At 35.1% G+C, this 19,882-nt stretch overlaps 1 protein-coding gene across 1 annotated transcript in view; it reads right to left on the bottom strand.

The window, feature by feature from the left end:
- Positions 1-19,882, bottom strand: part of LOC116343598 (neurotrimin-like) — a 66,436-nt gene that overhangs the window by 21,941 nt on the left and 24,613 nt on the right. Inside the window, exons 10-12 of the mRNA XM_031771773.1 lie at positions 11,234-11,266; positions 10,826-10,943; positions 8,449-8,591 (exon numbers count right to left, since the gene is read on the bottom strand). Coding sequence (XP_031627633.1) covers positions 8,449-8,591; positions 10,826-10,943; positions 11,234-11,266 — 294 coding nt within the window. The remainder of the gene's footprint in view (positions 1-8,448; positions 8,592-10,825; positions 10,944-11,233; positions 11,267-19,882) is intronic.

The raw sequence follows: 19,882 nt of genomic DNA, 5'->3' as shown, positions 1-19,882 counted from the left end.
CTGTCCAAGTTTTGGAAATGGTGAGCTTTTTATGGATTTGATTAGATTTGAGCCACTGAAAACGATATGATTTAAATACATCTGTGTTTAACATTCGCGTAATGCATATATTTATTTTTTTAGCCCATCTGCAAACGCTGCTACCACCGCCGCCGTTGTTCGACGTAATTTATATTCGTTTGTTTTCGCTGAAGACAGCATACAGATGTTTAAGGAGTATTCATTTTGTTTGCACACAACGAGCGCTTATTTTCATGTTTTCGGTGAAATCTCGTTTGCGTCGCCGGGCACGTTTCGATGTGATGCCATTTATATTTTTGTGTCTAGCTGACAATGTCATTCTCATTATAATTAAGTAAAAGTCGTTAAGATTACATCATCAACAACACAGAATCTCATTAAAAATTCCGCTTTTTTTCTTTCTATCGTAATCTTTGTGGGGTATTTAAAAGACGCCGTTGTTGACGCCGCTCCTGTAAACATAAGGAAATTGTCGCTTGAATCAAATCAACTTCTGCTTTTTGTGCAGTGTGGGGTGAAATCAAAACACTCTACAGGTCCTTAGTATTCTGCTTGGAATTCCATCTTATTTTAAGACACACTCATATCATAACCTTGTTATACCATGAAAAAGAGAAAAACGCTATCCGAACATCGTTCATGAAGACTCTGACATTAAATGAATTTTCATTTTATTATAATTAAAACACGTTCTATGCACGATAGTTTTTCGAACGACTTTTTTTTTCTTAAATGACAATGACATTTTCTTTGTGAAGATTATTCACAACTAGTGGAAAGCAAGTCAAATCATTTCAGGGCATAAGAATATGCGTTCATTATGATGATCGAATTATTGCCAATGGAACTAATTGACCTAAGATTACAATGTTATTGGTCAAAGTTGTATCAAATTTTTTAACTCGGATTTTCTCTTTTTTGACAATCTGCCCCATTTCATTGGAATGAAAATGAGAGTCAAAATCTGTCTTCAGAACTTTGGTGATAATTCAAATAATCACTAATAACACTACTAAAATCAATTGATTGTCATTTATGTAAAATATTTCATCTCTTTGACTTTCCAAAATGTTTTACCCATTAACTTGCTTCACTGGAAATCGATTCTGTGTCTCAATTTTAACACTTCAAGAAAATGACTGAAATATGTAATTAAATTAAAATCTCCAAAATTTATGCGACTTCATTTATAGTTTTGAGCTTCGAAGAATCAAAAGGTTTCATTCATAACATCAGAGCTTTCAAAATTTCAACGGAATTTCATCCAATTTTATCAAACTATATTACATCTATGAAATGTGTTTACGCTCCTGAAATTGGATTCGTTTTGTATGTATGGAATTTTAATGTAGAGCATGCATGTGTGTGATTAAAGTAATGTACAATACTTGAAAAGAGTTACGTATGTTTGAATCGATTAAAATGCAAATCCTTTTGTTATTGAATCGTTTACGTGTTACGGTATTTATTGTTTAAGAGAATTGGAATTGATTTTCAGCCCAAAATTGGAGATTGCACATGAAATTAGTACGAATACTGTTATCAAATCGATGAAAAGTTCAATGTATTGATGATACGCCTTAAGCAAGCCATGCTCAAATTGTATATTGTATTGAGTCTCTCTCTTTCTCTTTCTTCCAACACAGACATCGATAGGATATAGATGAGAAAGCATATGTTTCCGTTTACCTTGGAGATAATCCAATTTTCCACTTACTCAATATATCAATTGAATAATATAGTGTAGAATCATATACTGTAGATTGTGCAAACAAACCCAAAGATGCAAAATGTTTCGAGCCGATTTTCAATAAAGAAAGCCATCGATGACAAAGAGCGTATAAATCCGATTACATCACAAATTCTCACATCATAGATGCCGAATGAAAATATTCTCATATTTTGAATGGCGAACAAAAGCCGTGCATGACAAATAAGTTTCAACACCTTCAACGACATTGATGATGACAACAAATCGATAAATGCATGGACCCGGAACAAAGATGTTTGAATAATAATAATAATAATGCCAGAAAGCATGTTTGGTGCCATTGTGTAAATAGCTTTCGGAGCTATAAATACGCGCTTTTCATCGGTACCGCAAAATATCTTTACTTTTACACAGAGGAACATGGGCTAACTCTTTCACACCAAAAGTTTGAAAAACATCAAAATATACCTACCAAATTTGGAAATTCTAAATCGAAAAAACATGTCAACCACGATGAGAATATCCTTTTTTTCTAAGAATTTTCGTTGTACTTTCACATTTTTCAAAATATTGCTGTAAACAATTTAGATTGTTTTCGCTCTGTGTGAAAATATGGTTTCCAGTCGAATATTATCTATGATTTTGCATCGTTGCGGTGACACATTCACACACAAAATGATATGAATACTACTTGGATGTCAGAGAAGGAGGAGGAGGAGAGAGAAAACATTAAAGCAAGTGGTGCGCATACCATAAAATAGCGCACAGTACATTTATATGCAAACATGGCTACAGTAAGTCGACCGAAATCTTTGTGTTCTATCAAACAATTTGTAATATTAATAATAATAATGATTTTGTCATCATGTCTATTTTAAATTAAATTTCGATATATATTATCGTCGTTATCATCTTTTTCTTGTCGTAGTCGTCTTCGACGTCTACTGCTTAAGAGACGAATTGGTTTTGATCTTGGTATCTCACTCTCTTGTTCTCTTTTATACATATTTCATTTTAGTTCTTCGCCGAAAACCCTTTGAGTCCTTTTGATGTGGTGTGTGCCTTCGTTTTTGTGTGTATGCACTGCACATTGAGAGACTCTTCGAATCCAGCCGTCGAATTAATCGCGTTAGTGTAATTGAATCAACAATGTGTATCGCGTTACACTCGCGCTTCCATGTCAAGAGCTTTGCATACCATTCCCAAAGTGAATGAGTGCGCCCGCCCATAAAATCTTAAACGATGCCAATGGGATGGGGTTTGACAAAAGCAAGATGATGATTACAACGTTCTTTGGATAACAATTATGGTAATTTATTAACTAGTTGAATAATGCGAGGCAAGCGATAGAGTGAGCGTTCGTCGAACGTCGGTCGTTCGTTTTCAATTTATTAAGTGGAGTAAAATTTCCACAGCAAAATCGTCGTCTGATTGACATTTAATAGTTGAATGTTATTTCAGAACTTTTAAACCGCAGACTATTCAAGAACGGAAACACAATAATTATCATACTTTACACATCCCGCGCTTGACTTTACGCCATTCATATAATGATATTTTCAAATTGTGCAAATTACTGTTATTATATTATCAAATTGCCGTCGGGATAAATAACAATAAGTTCAATGAGTGAAAAACAAGAAAAAAACGACATTTTATGGAGATCGTTTTTCGTCACGATTCGAAACTTGTTTGTTTTACAGTCGGTGGAAAGCGGTGCTAAGAATCAGACAGCATCAAGTGCATGAGATTCGATGTGCGCCAATAATATAGATTTTATAATCAAAAATGAAACTTTTACCCCCAAAATAAAACTAGTTCAACCACTTAAAAACGTAATAGTGTTTTATTTTTAACTATAGAGATGAGGAGGAAATGATGAAAACAACAACAACAATTTATGGTACAAAATTATGGAGTCGAAAAATGTGCAAAATATATGCAAACATTGTTAGCGTCTGACTCTGTTGCACACACACAATGGTTAGATCGGTGCATATACGTATATGAAGCCGTTATTCCGCTCTCTATCTCTCCACTCAGTCTGTTCTATGATTAAATTTTTTTACAAAGAAGTAAAAACATCAAACAAAATTACAATATTTAATAGACGTACTATAAATTAGAATATTCGTACGTGGTTTGCATTAACTATGGCGAGTGGTTCCATATTTACATAATGACTGCAGAAATAGCAGCAGATTACTTCGATAGATCGGAGAGCGGGCGCCTGTGCATAGCAGACACGCATCAAAAGCGTCTTTGTTATCTGCAGAGTGGAGTCAGGGGGGAGGTGTATAAGGTATGTGAGGTAAAATTGTGAGGAGCATAGTGGTTGATGTTGTTGCACCAACAACGAAAAAACCAGCTGATGTAAATCGTCTGTGTTATCTTTTTGACTTTTTACTTAAAATAAACACAGTTTAAAACATTTTCCAGATAAACTGCATCCATACATCAAGTATTATTATAATAAAAACTCCCGTTGTTAAGTTACACTTTAATTTCCAACCATTTGGCTTGGGAAATTCATTGTGGTTTATCTCTGCGAAGATATAGCTACCTTGATTTTTTTACATATATAATCTGCAATCCATATATACATGCACACGTGTGCTGTTTGGTGAAAAACTTTGCAACGTCGAAATCAATGGTCGTAAATTATTTTAATTATCTCATTTAATCGAAGCGGTAATTAATTGGCACAATGTCTTTTTATATATATGTTGCTGTGTGCAGACACTAAACGAGCCATCATAAAATCGAATGGCATTTTCTCATAAGCGAGAAAAAAACGAAGATATGATTGTTTTATTGTGAAAAATATCACACAGGGAGGAATAAGTTTTGGGGTCGAGTGAGAGTGCGACACAATATGGGCAAAAGAAAAGCTGTTTATCGAGACATTTTTGCGCCGGATGTGCTTCACCACAATCTTATGCTATTTTTGTCGTTATTTCTTTCATGCCATTCAGCTAATGCAAGACCAAAGTTTCAACAATGTCATATCCCGAATTATTGGCGCTTTATGACTATATCTGTCGCTGTTTAACGTGAGTGAACATCAATTTTTGTTTCTCTGTGCATAGAACAAATTAGATAACGGCTGCTACATCACTGATGCTGCCGTTTTGCCTTGACATTATTAGACAATAACCGGCGTGACGACAGACAAACTAAGCTTTTATCATTAGTAATATGTGCCGCATCTAAATCTACAAACATTGAGAGGGGAGGGAGAGAGAGACACATATGATCTAACAATAAAAGAGAAACCACATATATTTTCTTCTATTTTTCCTTTTATCTATCAAGTATTATACAATATTAAAAGTTGGAAAAGTTTTATCATTTATCAAAATTACCACGCTGGAAAATATGTGCGCTTTTATACATTGTGAACGACGGTCACAAAACCCAAAAATGCTTTTTCAAGAACGAAAGAGAGTTTTGTGATTTTCAGTTTTCTTGGATATTGCCATTTTCATAGTTCGTTTCGTTCGCATTTGAAATCGGAGTTTTGCTTCAATATCCGGTCGTTTGTTTCGCTTCTTTGTTGATGCTGAATGTAGTAGTCACCTTAAACTACAATCATTTAATCCATTTCGGGCGCGCCAAACAATGAACAATACCAGAAGTAGAGAAAAACTTTGCCATTAAGAGCATCATGTCGAGTGTGAGTGTGTGCGGGAGAGTAAAAAAAGACAATGGCATTTCCTATCGCATAATTGCTTAAATCAAGCGTTTTATTGTTTTTTCATTTAATTTCGGTTGCGGTTGTTCGGTTATACATATATAAAACAATGATGTTAAAACTCCCAAACAACACTTTAGATGGTAAAACGCGATAAGAAAAGTTAAAAGAAATTCATCCAAAATGTTCCAAGATCTTCGACACTCTTATTCTTTCTCTCCAACTCACACAAATTTTTTTTCTTGTCTCTTCTTATTCACACCCCGCCGACAAGCCGGCAAAAATATGTGCATCACGCGTTTGAAATCTTGCCATTTCTCTTTTGCACAGTATGCCAAACAAACACTAAACACCAAAAATGCAAAATTTCCGTCGTATTCCCCGACAAAACCATGTGATGAACACAAAAACGAAGACCCGAAGAAGAAAAAAAAAAGAAGTTATGCGCTCAAGTTTTCACTGTTCACTGTGCGGATAATTTCTTTTGCATCAATTTTGTGCCTTTAAGCGTTTTACGGTTGCCATTTAAAATCTTGATATCTTTTTACTTTTGGATGCCACTTACTCTACATAACACAGACTCTTGCCAGAAGAAATGGTTGCTACGGTGTCACATTCCCCTTCTTGCTGCTGCAAGTAACATATTCTCTATCTCTTTTCAGTTTGATCTCTTCAATGCGCGCTGGTTTTGTATTGTTTTTGAAATGAAATTTGCAATTCCTTAATTCTTTTGCTACTTCATCTGATTTCTTTTCGTCGTTGTTTGTGCTAGTTTTGTTGTTAATGTTTCACATCTAAATGGTTTTAATGTCTGAGCGTATGATAATCTGTTTCTTTTGTTTTTCTTGTTCGCTCAGGGGAAAAAAACTTCTAGTAGGCGACGAAGAGGTTTTTTTCACCACTGTACAGTGCTCGCTTTAAATTGCATAATTTTTTATATCCCGACGAATGGCGAGTTTTGTTTCCGATTTCAAACACTTGAATTCGACTGAAATGGATAGACAAAAATTACCCACGATTGTGACAACGCAATACAGAGATTTTTTGACGCTTGTTCGCTTCGATACTCGGTAGAATACAAAACGAATTTTCTAGCAAAAAGGGCATCAAACACACACATACTGCTTTGAATATTATTGTCGAGTTTGACACAAAAACTCTATGTTGCGTTGCCCATTCGCAAAGTTTTATGCGCATTTTGATATGGCAAGTGATAATTGCGAATTATACAAATTTCTAAAGTATTTTTTTACCAAAATGATGGACAATTTCATAAGAGCTCATTTTGTTTTGGGGACGGTAATTTCGTTTGAATGTCTAACGATAAAATTATTTCGATGGTACTTTTTCATTTCTTTTTGCTAGAAATTTATCTTTACGTTTTTTTTTCTGTTCATTTTATACTTTTTGTTTGTTTGTTGCAACTGATGATGTACGAGTAATAGGAGCAAAATGTCTGTTTACAGCTCTGCAAGAATAAAAAAATGGCAGATAAAATCATCAAAATTGAGAGATATTCTTGAACTCTAAATAATTCAAGTTCTAAGATCATCTTTATTCTTTTTACATTCTTTTATAAAGAGAGAGAGAACATTCCGAATATTTGGTAAGAAGTTTGTTTTTGAATAAAAAAACGAAGCCGTCAAAATACCATTTGTATTCGCATAAGTAATGAAGTGATGCACCTGTCAAAAGTTGAGTTTTTCAATTTGTTTGCTGCTGGTGAGAATAACAGAGGCGGTTGGAGTGGCGGATTGTTGAATAATTCGTATGGTTGTTAAATCAAAGTCAGTTCGATGTTGAAAATGGAACCGTTCGATGACATGGGAATTCATGTATCAAAAGTACAAAGACACTTAATCATTTCGCATTTATATGAAAATGATCGAGTCGAGTCAGGTCATAACAGACGGTAAATGAACGAAATCGTATGCATTGTAGGCCACAAAAGACTCACAAATCACTTACCGATACATGAATATGGATACACTTTTTTCTTTCTCTCTCTCTCTCTATCTCGGTGATGTTCGGTTAAAGTGTTTTACGTTGTGAAAATAATGCGAAAAGTTAAAACAATTTTCTGCTCAATCACAATTCCCAAATGTGCGATATAAATAAAGTTTGTGTTGCTGTTGTTCGTACATATTGAGTTAACATGTAAATTGAAATGTGTGCACAGCACACGGACATACACACAAACAAATACTCACGGACTCGATGAAATAACAATAATAATAAAAATGTTGTTGTACACAACACATAATCCACTCGAACAAATAGACGGTTGTACCTTTTTTTTGCGAGAGCGTACACGGTTATTTTTGCTCAAACAAGAGTGTGAGACAGAGAGCACCGAAGAGAACAAAACAGAGTTTTATGGCAGTATGGTGTAAACCTTTTGTGTCAACATGTAAGAGGTGACGACTACGACGACGCCACTGTGATTATGTGGATTCAGTCAGAAAAGAACGTGCAAAGAAGTGAAAAAGTGATAAAGAAATATCATTCGATCATAAATATGTAAGAGGTGCACAAAAGTCAACGCTTTGAAACGCCATTTGGCTGCTTTTTCCATCGCTGCCACTATGCCACTCTTTCGCATTTGCATGATGGATGGATTCCGCTTGCATCCATCGCCTTACCATTTGTTTTCACTCTTCCACTTTTTTTCTAGCGTCTGTTTCGTTCTGCCCAAACACACAAGAATATTGATTCGGTGTAACATTTTGCAAAACGGATTTGACATGGTTAACAATACAAAAATGCTGTAACTTTCCAGCATATACTGGCCTGCCATCACACGCCGAAAAATATCAAATAGCTTTTCATATCAACATGAGTCAATTTCGACAGCAGGTTCAGGAAGAGAGAGAGAGAATGTTTTTATTTTGTATTTCGAATAGAGTCCCAAAAGCGAAGCCCAGAAGTTTCCACGTAAGTCAAATTTTACATTGGAAAAAAAGACCAGCATCTATTATACATGCGAATACATAATAATAAAAATGAAAATGCTTGAACTCACTGTACAATCTGATGCTTCCATCCGTTTCGCCGCGCGGATTTTTCGAAACACATTTGTAGCTTCCATAATCGTCAAAGGATACACTGAATATCGTTAGTTTCATGTGCGTTTTATACGATGGTATGCCAACGCTTGTGTCTGCTCTACTCTCGTTCCGTTTTGTTTCATCGAGACATTTGCCCAGCCCGGCATCATTTGGTTGTTGATGGATGTTGTGTGTGTTTTTTTTGTCGGTTGAATATTTTTTGTTCAGTTTAGTTTAGTCGGTTGTTATTATTCCAAAGGTTTTCGATGCGTCCGTCACAAAAGTCACATATCAAGTTCGACAACACAAAAGAAACACAAAAAAGGAGCATAATATTAGTTTTTTGTTCGTTCGTTCGCATGAGAATAGGAATAAAAATGTAGAAAGAGAATCGAAGAAAATAAATAATACAAACAAAAATATCAATGTCAGTGTTAAATACAGTGAAATAAAAACACAAACAATGGAAACATTCATCAAAATAAACACAATCACATTAACATATTTATGCGGTTTGCTACACCAATTCCCACTCAGCATTCAAGCACATCCGGCCATTTCATATTCGACACACACACATATTTATATATATATGACTGCGCGCACTCTTTTTTTGTGGCTGGCAATGTTGCCGTTAGCCAAATTCAATATGCATGCGGGTCTCTAATAAAATATATCAGCCAACACTCAACGATGTCGAAATTTATTCGACCGTTTGATTGATAAAGTACTCAACATGTAAACGAGCCATCGAATCGCAATTTGTCAGCAGACATTTTGATATATATCTATATAAAATGTTGGTAAATTACGCACTCTTCTTTATTGGAGGGTTGCTTTTAGTACTAGGTGTTTTATGAAAATGATTTTATATTGAAATGAACCGAAGCCGGTGCAAATCAAATCTTTTAATGAAATCGATTGCAGAATAATTCATTTCATTCCAATCATTACCTTTTGATTGCACTGAATTATTCTCATTCTAACACATATTTAATTTGAAATTGATTAAAGCACAAAATTCATCATCATTCATTTTCCATGGACTTTTTGGTTACAATTGGATTTTGCCATTCACTCTCTGTGGTTGCACAGAGATAAATGGATTCCATAATGGAATATGAAAAAATTCTCTGCGTATTTTGATCCGGATGTAATGTTTAATTATGAACAATCTTGCCAATTTTATCAAATGATTGCAGGCAATGTTGGCTTTGTTGTCGATGCTGATGGTTTTCAATAGCAGCCACCCCCAAAAACTCGTCATTGTTCCACGTCTGTCGATTTTCAATGAGTGTTTTGGTGTATTTCATTCAATCATGTGACTGAATTTCAAATCATGGTTGACCAGATGCCAAAGCAAAAACTTATCTGGCCACGACAAAGTCATTTTGCTGCCAGAATTAATATTTCAATAGCATTGATCGAACGGATGGACGGACGACACACTGCATATGCACACTGCACATACATATGGCAATGCATGCGTCGGTTCATATAATGATGATTAGGTCACGTTATGATTAAAATTTGCAGTTTCTACGCTTTGTTCTCGAACGAGTCGACAACGTATTGTTTCATAAGCCTCACTGAATGTGCTGCATTCATATGTGTATACTGTATACACAAAAAAAAAAAAATATGTGTAGCACTATAGTGCTTTATCTTGAAATGATCTTAAACAGTCGTACAAGCATCGTGAAGCGTGGGCCATTTTCAAATTTTGCGATTATGCATTGATTGTCAAAAAGCTGATTTTGGACAATGCATTGATTAGCCGAATATTAGATATACACGATGAGACCAAAAATGAAAGCTTTTTCGTACTCATCTGCTACTTTTTCATTTAAAAGCAGAAAAATGATAAATTTAAACTGAAATGCGCTAGAAAGAGGCAGAGTTTCACGAGTCCTTTTATTGTTTTCGGCAGAAAATGTGGCAGATTTTAATCGACTTTCAAATGGTGCGCTGTTTATCACGCGATGCAATAAAGTTCATTTTATTTTATTTCGACTGATTTGACCATAGCGTCAAATTTATAGCAGTTTTCAATTTGACTCCATGTTGTCGGTCTGCCAGAAAATTTATGGACAAATTAAAAAAAATATCGCCAGCCATTCTTTGGCACATACACAATATCGATTTAATTTAATCGCTTGGACGCATATTTTAAAGTTACTGTTAATTGAATTAATTTCACTAGTACTCTCTCGTTTACACTCTTTTTTATTCAAACATTCAATTTAATTTAACACCACACAATTTATTTATTTTAAACAAAAACAAAATCAACAACAAAAATTATAGTGATTTATATGTTTACAGCCTTTGAATCGATATTATTATTTTTACCGATATTTTTTTGAATCATGTATCATTTGACCATCCCCTTTCGTCCAATAATTTAAAGATGTTGGATGTGCCTCGGAAAAGCATTCTAATGTTACACTGAAACCTTCTGCTGCTCCGACTACGAACAGTTAAAAAAAAAAGAATAAAATTTTAATTAGAATTGAAAATGATTTGTTGACATTTATTTTCATGCTCAATGAATTAAAAAAAAATTTCTAGATGAAATTTGCACAAATGCTTTTGCAATTGGTACTTTAATGAAAATGAAATTCATTTAGCTCGAAGGTGAAATGGGTGCATTGAAATCCCAAAGGTGTGAAAGATAATAATAATCAAGTAAAAAAAGTGCATAATTAAATGTGTCAATGGTGCAAATGCGATTATAATCATGATAATTTTCACACAAACCAAGCTGATGTGGAATCCACAACATCGGTGGAACTGAAAGAATAAGAAACGAGAATAAGAATAAGAAAAATGAAACTCGATTACAAAATTAACACTAATTAGAAGGGATAATTTTGAATAGCGATAGCGTACGATGGCCACATTGAGAGAATGCATTGCAACTTGTCTTCATGCTTTTATGTGACTATTCATTACAAATTTAAGATGAAACATTCAACGACACAGTCAAAATATATTCCGTGCACGCTCAGATGCTGTTTGTCGTGTGCTTTTGTGTCTTTCTCTTCAGTGTAAATTGGCGTTGATGGCAAAGCATTTAAACGAAAAATTCCCCGTAAGGCTTTTAGAATCCCTTTCAACCTTTCATTTTGTGTCTCGCAACGCGTTCAGCTGCTTTTCACAGAATGTTGATAAATAAAACTTTTGACGAAATGAAAATTGGAATGCAAGAAGAGCAGAGATTTGCGATTGAATATTCTTAGCCCTTTCTCTACAACATTCCCATTGCAAAGTAATTATCGCCGGCAACGCTTCAAAAGCCAGAGAAAAAACAGAATCATTTTCTTTGATGAAACGAAGAAGTTAAGAAGAAAGCATTCAAAATGGAAATCTATAGACATACAACGGTAAAAACTTTGTAGTATTTTTACTTTGAATTCAAATTTCAATACGCGAAGTAATATAGAAAAAGTTGTGCTTTCCACTCGAGTCTCGAGAAGTAACATCGAAAAAATAGAAAATTTAATTCAATATTTGAAAAAAAACATTGAAAGAGAAAGAGAGACATAACCCATTCAAAACGAATATATTGTATCTGCACAATGTACAGATGGTGAGTGAAACATTGCAAAGTGCAATTGATATTTATACTTTTTTAATTGCACTGAAATTTACGCTTTTTCATTTCGATGACTGCGTGTTTTTTCTTCGGTCGCACATTCAATGTGTATGCAATTTGTAGAGCGCGTGAGATTCTTTTGCTGCGGAATGGAGAAAAAATTAAACCTGCATAAAGAATTTATGTATTCTATTCACAAAAACATACACTTAGTTTCGCTACCGGATCTCGGGGCAAGAGAGAGACCGGAAGGGATGGAAGAGAGAGAGAGAGAGCGTGAACGAACTGAAAGTGGAAAAAACTTAGTGTTGAAACATTTCCTTTAATTATATTCGTCTTTCAAGCAGTTTTCTCCCTTTCAGTAATATATAGCGTCTAACGCCACTGAACTCTCGTGTGCACATAATTTAATTCATGCGATGTATAAATATAATCGAGCCTAGGATATTGCTAATCACACGGGATGGTGCGATTTGCAAAGTGTGTCTATGTGTTTCCGGTGCCATGATATGATCATGCTATTCATCGAAAATTTCTCTCATCCGGTACACAAGTCAACCTCAGTGTGTGATGCAGCTGATTTTGTTCAATTTCTTTGATTCTTTTCTACGACGCTAGCGCTCTTTCCATTCATTTTACGTGCTAAAAAATTCATAAATGAAGAAAGGAAAAAAGACGAAAGAAAATAGTGACGTGAAACGAAAAACGCGCATTTTCTTCATCGAATTGAAACCCAAGTCACATGCTGATGTTGCAATAGACTCTGGCAATGCATTCTGAATATGACCGAAACCAGATTGCAGCGCTTCAATGACATCAGTGCAATATTTATACCGCCAGAACAAGCAGAATGAATGCAAAACGTTTCGCGTGCGCGTGTATATGTGTGTGTTTTGTTCTCGATTTTGCACGTTACAGTCATATAAGAGTGTGATTTCATAGTTTCGGCTTGTCGTTGATGTTAGCGATTTTTCCTTTTATTTTGGCGTGCTGACTATTGCTGCATATGTGTACTTTTGCCCCATCTCCTGTCCCATGTCTTAATGTTATGATACAAGGTATATGTGTGCATGTGTGTATGCACCCGCGAGAAATTCGCTTGTATACTATAATTCATGCCATTCGAGAGACTTATGAATCAACATTATTATCTTCGTATTTTGTAATCATATCATGAACGCAATACGCTCTCCGACACACGCTACAGGGTACAGGCACACCAAATGTTCAGCAAAATCTAATGTATATGTGTGTATGGAAAGTTGTAAAATATTTCACTTTTCCACTCTTTGCCAAAGATGCAAAAATCAAGACGAACACAAAATATTGAAGACAAAAAAATTGCACACGCCAAGTCGCGCGAACGCGAATCGAGAAGAATAGAATAGTGCATAGTCTGAAAACTCATTATGCATATGAAATTTTGCAATGCGAAGAAACACATTTTGCATCATGTGTGGATTTCTTGTTATTTTTACGTAGCGACAACCATTCATTGCATAAGGAACGTAGCGTGTATGTTTTTCTGTGTGCTCAATGCACGATTTACCAGCTAGAAAACACCAAACAATACTTGCTCAGAGACGAAGAATGTGAACAACAGAAATTGCAACGCAATTATTTCTTGAAACATGTCATATGGTTTTTAAAACATCAAATTGGAGAACGAGTGTGATGCAAACGCTAACAAAGATAAATTACTAAAACATCCTCACTTCAGCATTTATTTAAATGAGCATGAGAGAGGGGGGCGAACAATAAAATTTGTGCAGCAAATATGTTTCGCTTTTTTCAAGGCCAATTTGCCATGAACACAACAGATGACAAAAAATTGAATTCAGGATGGCACAATCAACAAAATTCAATATTCAACTTTTTGTTAGTTTTTCCTGTAAAATTGAATCCATTATTAAAATTATCAAAATAAATTTCTTCGATGATTTTCATATCTTACAGGGGAAGTTTTTTCGATTTTAAGCTACAATTATTCAAGTTCATTTCCTTTATGTTATAATGATTTTTGCTGAAAATATTCTTCTTTACCAATTCATTTCGTTTCGATCGACCTCAAAATTGACATCGACACAAGCATTTTGTTACCCATCGAAACAAATAAAGAAATGGTTTGGGCGTTCCGGACACTGGTAACGAGATGTATGATAGCACGTTGGCGTTTCTTGTCTTGATTGGTAATCACATGACGTTTGTACTTCGTTAACCCATTTGAATGGTTGGGGCGTTCATTTTTTTCCTTTTAGTTGATCATCATCGTACGTCGGGCAATCAAAAAGCCAAACGTCATTCCGCTGGGGAAAAACCCCCCGAACAACACAAATACGATGCTGAAAGCAGGTCAGTTGCATTTATGAGAAACTTTTTTCATTTGCACCAAATGCCCAAAAATCAACGGACACTCTTCACTCTCATATTCAATCGCTCACATTGGCAAAACCTAAATGAGGATCAGTGCAAACTTTTCGAAATCCGGTCACGTTTTCATATTTTTTTTCTTCTTCTTTCAATTCTCTTTTAGTTCGCATTGCTGTATTTATAATGATTACTCTTGTGTCATTATCGCAAGCTAACGGCTCGGTTTGGGGCATCATGTTACACATCTTTCTCACATACATTGATGATGCTCACGTTTTGCAGCTACACACACACACACATACACATGCTCGCAAATCGATGAAAATACCCAGGGCCATCAAATCATTTTGCACGACTGGATGAAAAGCGACCAGTAAATAAATAATACTTGGGCATGTGTGTCACATATCGCTTGCTTCACATTAAATTAATCATCCAGTACGGAATTAAATTGAAAAGGAGTCGAAAGTCTTGAGCGCAAAACAATTACTTCTCGGCGGAGAAGCAAGACGATGCCGAGTCCATTTATGTCAGAAAGCAACGACTCTTGATTCTGTTGAAACTTTTAATTAAGATTTATTGATATTTCATTGGTGTCATTGTGCATGAATTCATTTCATCTCACAGCCGCTATATCTGTGTTTTTTTCCGTCATATTTCTGGTGAGTTCATCTTGTAATCATAAAATTAGAGAATCCGGCCATTAAGTGGCGTTAAAGTGATGAGAAAATACTCTCATAAAGTACCAACTGAGTCACAATGTATGATTATCAAGTGTACTACAAACTCTTTTTTTCTTCCTTTCTTCGCTACTTAAGGAGCATCCATTGTGTGAAAACTGGCGTAAACGATTATGTCGTTGAATGCCTGTAAGCTTCAACACCCTTTTCCTTTGTTATGAATTAATGCAACAGAATTCAATCTAAAAACTCCCATACAACCAGCATCATATGCATGCACGACACAGAGCGGCCTTTTTTGTTGTTATCGTTTTCATCATCATTTGGTGTGTTGTTATGTGAACAATGCAAGAATTCCTTCCTCTTTTTGTTCACAGGGAGAGAGAGAGAGAGATACAGAGAGAGGAAAGAGCTAAAAGCAACAAGCAAACATTTCTTTCTATGGTGACACATACTGCCGCAATCTTTTGTGAATTTTACTCGCTCCTTTTTCGCTCGTGCCAAAAACCATAATCACAACCACGTCATGTGTATATTTAGTATACGTATAAAAGCAACACACACACACACACACCAATTCCATGTCAAACCACACCACGACCAAATACGACAATAGCACAACAATAATGAAAATATTTCGGTTGAGAAAGTCATCAAAGCATCCGCAATGTTGTTATTTTAGCTAGTTTTGGTATTAGAATGGTGTTGCTTGTATGCATGTTAACAGAATTCAACACAGATTAAACTCTGAAAACGGAAACATATGTAAACGGAAATTTAGCTTTTAAAAAGGGAATATTTTCGAATTTAACCATTGAATAACCATTTTAAATATTTACAGTTGGTAAACTTTAATCTTCAGGATTTCACAGAAAAGATTTTCACTCTTTAGAATGATTATTTTTTACCAATGCCGATTAATTTTTATAACAATAATAAAAATATCCACTTCAATAAAATTTCATTGATTTTGACCGAACAACTATAAACTTTCAACTTGAATTTTGGTCAAATTTTGGAGCATGCTTCATTCCGAAGTGAAAGAAAAGAGATAAGAATAGGGATTGCACATTCCCCTCGAAGGAAAAAGAATTATCTTTTCATTTTTCATCATCTTTGTATTGTTTTCTACTTTTGATGTTTGTATTCTTGAGCGCGGCTTAATTACAATTTATGTGTATACAAATGGTGCATGAAAAAAGAAAACGTGATAAAATGGCCAGATAAAATCCATTGCAGCAAAACACAAACTGCTTTTGAAAATAAATTTCCACTATAATCAACAATAGCTCTATACGGTACGAAACAAAAGAATTGCAGTGATACCAGCAGTCGCCAATTCACTGCTGCCGAGTTTTGAGTGCAGAAAAAATGAATACACAAAAGCGAAAAGGAAAACGGAAGTGGTAAACGAACTGCATAACTGCTGTAACAATGTACATTGTACACAAATAAAAATGCACATAAAATAATGTCATAATTCTCATTGCACACACACCGCATTAAAGTGACTAAACATGTTTGTGTGTGTGGAAAGGGGGGGAGAGTGATGGTGCCTCCTCACTAAGCCGGAACACGGAAGTTGTGAACAAAGTGACATGATTATGTGTAAGATTTACCACTTTTTAACACGACCATTCCTACACAATTCAGAGTTGCTTTTTGTAAGAGGATGAGCGACATTTCATGCGGTTGTTTTTGTCAGTGTTACACTTTAATTAGCCGCTGACATTCTGTTTTCTTTTTTTTCTTTGGTTGTTTTGTGCAACAGTGGCTATAATATTTTATGCATGGCTTGAACACGGCTTAGCCAACAAGAGATTTGCAATCGTTTTTCTTCTTCATATGATGTAATGCTTGTTTTTAACTATGGATTTAGGTTGGAAAACAACATCATTTTTTTCTCCTCACAAGAGGAACAGTTGAAATCATACTTTGAAAAAATATATATGACAAAATTCCACAAATTCCATTAATGTCATTTTCCACGTGTCATCATCGTAATTAATCTTGATATTAGTATCATATTACTAGCACTTCCTCAATTTGTGTGTTTCAAATTCCGTAATTCTTTCGAGTCTTTTAATTTTCTTTCTCCGTGTTCACTTCTCTTATCTCAGATATTTAGTGTGAAATTTTTGGTCTTGGGAAAAATGACGACAGTTGGAAAAGTAGCTGATCTAAAAGCAAGTCCTTACCGGCGAGAGTAAAAAAAACTGAAATATGAAGCTGGAAAAACAGTCATCCACCTCTGCATTGAATCAACTCCCCTTGCTGACACCGTGAGTAAAATATCCTCTGATTTATCTTTTATATTGGTATGAAATAAATTCAAATGACATTTCCATTCAAAAAGCTAAATTATAGAGTATATATCTACTTTTAGAATGAAACGTATTAGCGTATTCTTTTTCATCATTTTCGCTGGTTCTTGCGATTATCAAGATACGGTCGGTGTTGTTTCGAAAGGTGATCACGTAATAAATGATATAAATATAAAGTTGGTGAATGAATTGTGTTGCATGAGCTTGTTTTAATATTGTGTTGGTCCACAAAATGTAAATTTGAGTTGACAAAGTAAATTTTATTTTTGTGGTATATTTGTGAAAAAGAGAGCGGCAAGATTATGAATCTGAAAGATTGAGTCTCCGCCCCATGGATAAAACCATGAATAATATTTTACAGACGGCTAATTTGAAATGTGAAACTTGATGTCGTTGTGCAAATGAATTTATGCAAATGTAATAAGTCACCACATAATGAATGCTCCGGCACTCTTGTGCCGAGCAATGCTGTGTCGATCTACGGAAAATGGACTACATCAACCAACATCACCACAAGAAGGTGTCAAGTAATATAATTCATTAAAAAGTGTTAAATATTTACATTAATTTAAGTTGCCTGTCATATAAACAGCAATTAATATTTTTATTTTATTTCTTATGTGTCAAAAGTACCTTCGCCTTTTGTTCTCTCTCTCTCTCGCGCGCACACCCATCAATTATCAGAGAATTTTAATATAATATTCAGTTGTTAACTTTGGCCTAATTTCCGTATATTTATCCGCATTTGTGGCGAAAATTAAAAACATCTGTGTCACTTCAAAAAGTGTCGTTTTGTAAACGTTTTATTGTAGAAATGTATTTGTACGGTCAATGGTAGTGAAAAAAGGGGACGCATTTAAAATGAGAACGAGAGACGACAATTTGACATTGGAATCCGTTTGTGCACAAACAAACACCGTACCGCTACTCCACCATCAGCAATTACATCGATAATAATAATTTTCCGTTTTAAATTTCTGTGCGGCGTTTTTTGCTCTCGTTCACTTGCGCTTATTCGATTGTTATCATTTCATCAGTTGAAGTACTTTTGAAACGACCAACCACTCGACCGCAATTACAGCTTAGCGAGTGAACGCTGAGCATTTTTTTGGCAACGCTTCAACAATGCGACAATGATATTAATGAGAGAAACAAGGGAAATAACAGCTCCTTAGGGTAATTCGCATGAATAAAAATTTTCTGTCGTCTTTCAAGCGGTGAAAAAAAAACATTCCCAGCACACACACAAAAAAAGCGAAGTGGTTTGCCAACAGCAAAACGAACTTGATTCAACTCCTCATAACCAAATACGATGGCACTTAGCGTATTTCCATTTTATGCTCTCTTTCAGCGTCAGTTTCGCTTTTAACTTTCGAATGTCGAGAGTTGCTTCGAATGAATTTTTCAATATATTGGCCGCTTGAAAAGACCAGTGTTCACTGCGAGAGTATCGTGTGTGCGTGTGTGAGAGTGTCTCACTTCAAATTATGATCGAAACCAATAATAAAATGCTGAATAAAAGAGGAGCCCGCCATAACAAAATGTAAATCGTATCACAAGCGCATAAAAGATGAGATGAAAACTCGCAAAAAATTAATGGAAAGACAAACAATATGTACAAACAACGACCATCAACACCACGGTGACTACAACAATGATGCTCAACCAAAAAAATTGAGAATATCTATTATTTCATTCGGGTTTGACATGCGGCTGTAAACAAACTGTGACACAATCTCACTGGAGAGATAGGGAAAGCAAAATATCACTGCAGCCATTTACCGTTTGACAAAAGTGCGAGCGAATTTTTCCAATGCTCCTGGAGGGAATGATTCCAACAACAGCCAAACAAACAAATACAAAAAAGAACCCAAGAATCACACCAGTCGACATTGAATGTGACGTTGAAGTCATCTCATGAAAGTTGAACAGTCGTCGAAACCCCAATCGAATACGAAACACAAAGAAAAAAAAACGATTGGAAACTACGGCAAGTAAAGCAGCAGCCCATTTCCATATTGATTTTAAAATTTACGACCACCAAATCGAAAAATAAATTTTCCTTTTTAAATGCATTAAATTCTCGATGAGTTTTCCTAAGCTTAGTACCACACACACACACACACGCCAAACACCTAACACACAAAAGTGAGGCGCCGCCGAATTTCTTTTTTCTTATATAGTTCTCTCTTTCTCTGCACGTCTACCGTTTTCCATTTGGCTGCAAAGCGCCAACAAAATCAAAATAAATTCTCTGTGTGTGTTTGCTATTTTCAAACCAAAGAATGGGAGATGATTGCATGTAGCGTTCGAATAAAGACCAGTTTTTTTCTGTATTCGGCATCATGAAGCGAAACTACACTAGAGTTTATGCATTGCTCTTCACTTGGTTTAATCGAACATTGCCGGTTGAGTGGCATACACATTTATGAGTTGA

The sequence above is a fragment of the Contarinia nasturtii genome, unplaced genomic scaffold (genome assembly GCF_009176525.2).
Source record: "Contarinia nasturtii isolate CC-2019 unplaced genomic scaffold, AAFC_CNas_1.1 Cnas_scaffold_1037, whole genome shotgun sequence".
Taxonomy (NCBI): Eukaryota; Metazoa; Arthropoda; class Insecta; order Diptera; family Cecidomyiidae; genus Contarinia; species Contarinia nasturtii.
The sequence above is the reverse complement of the archived record's forward strand: the minus strand, read 5'-3'. Positions and strand labels throughout refer to the sequence as shown.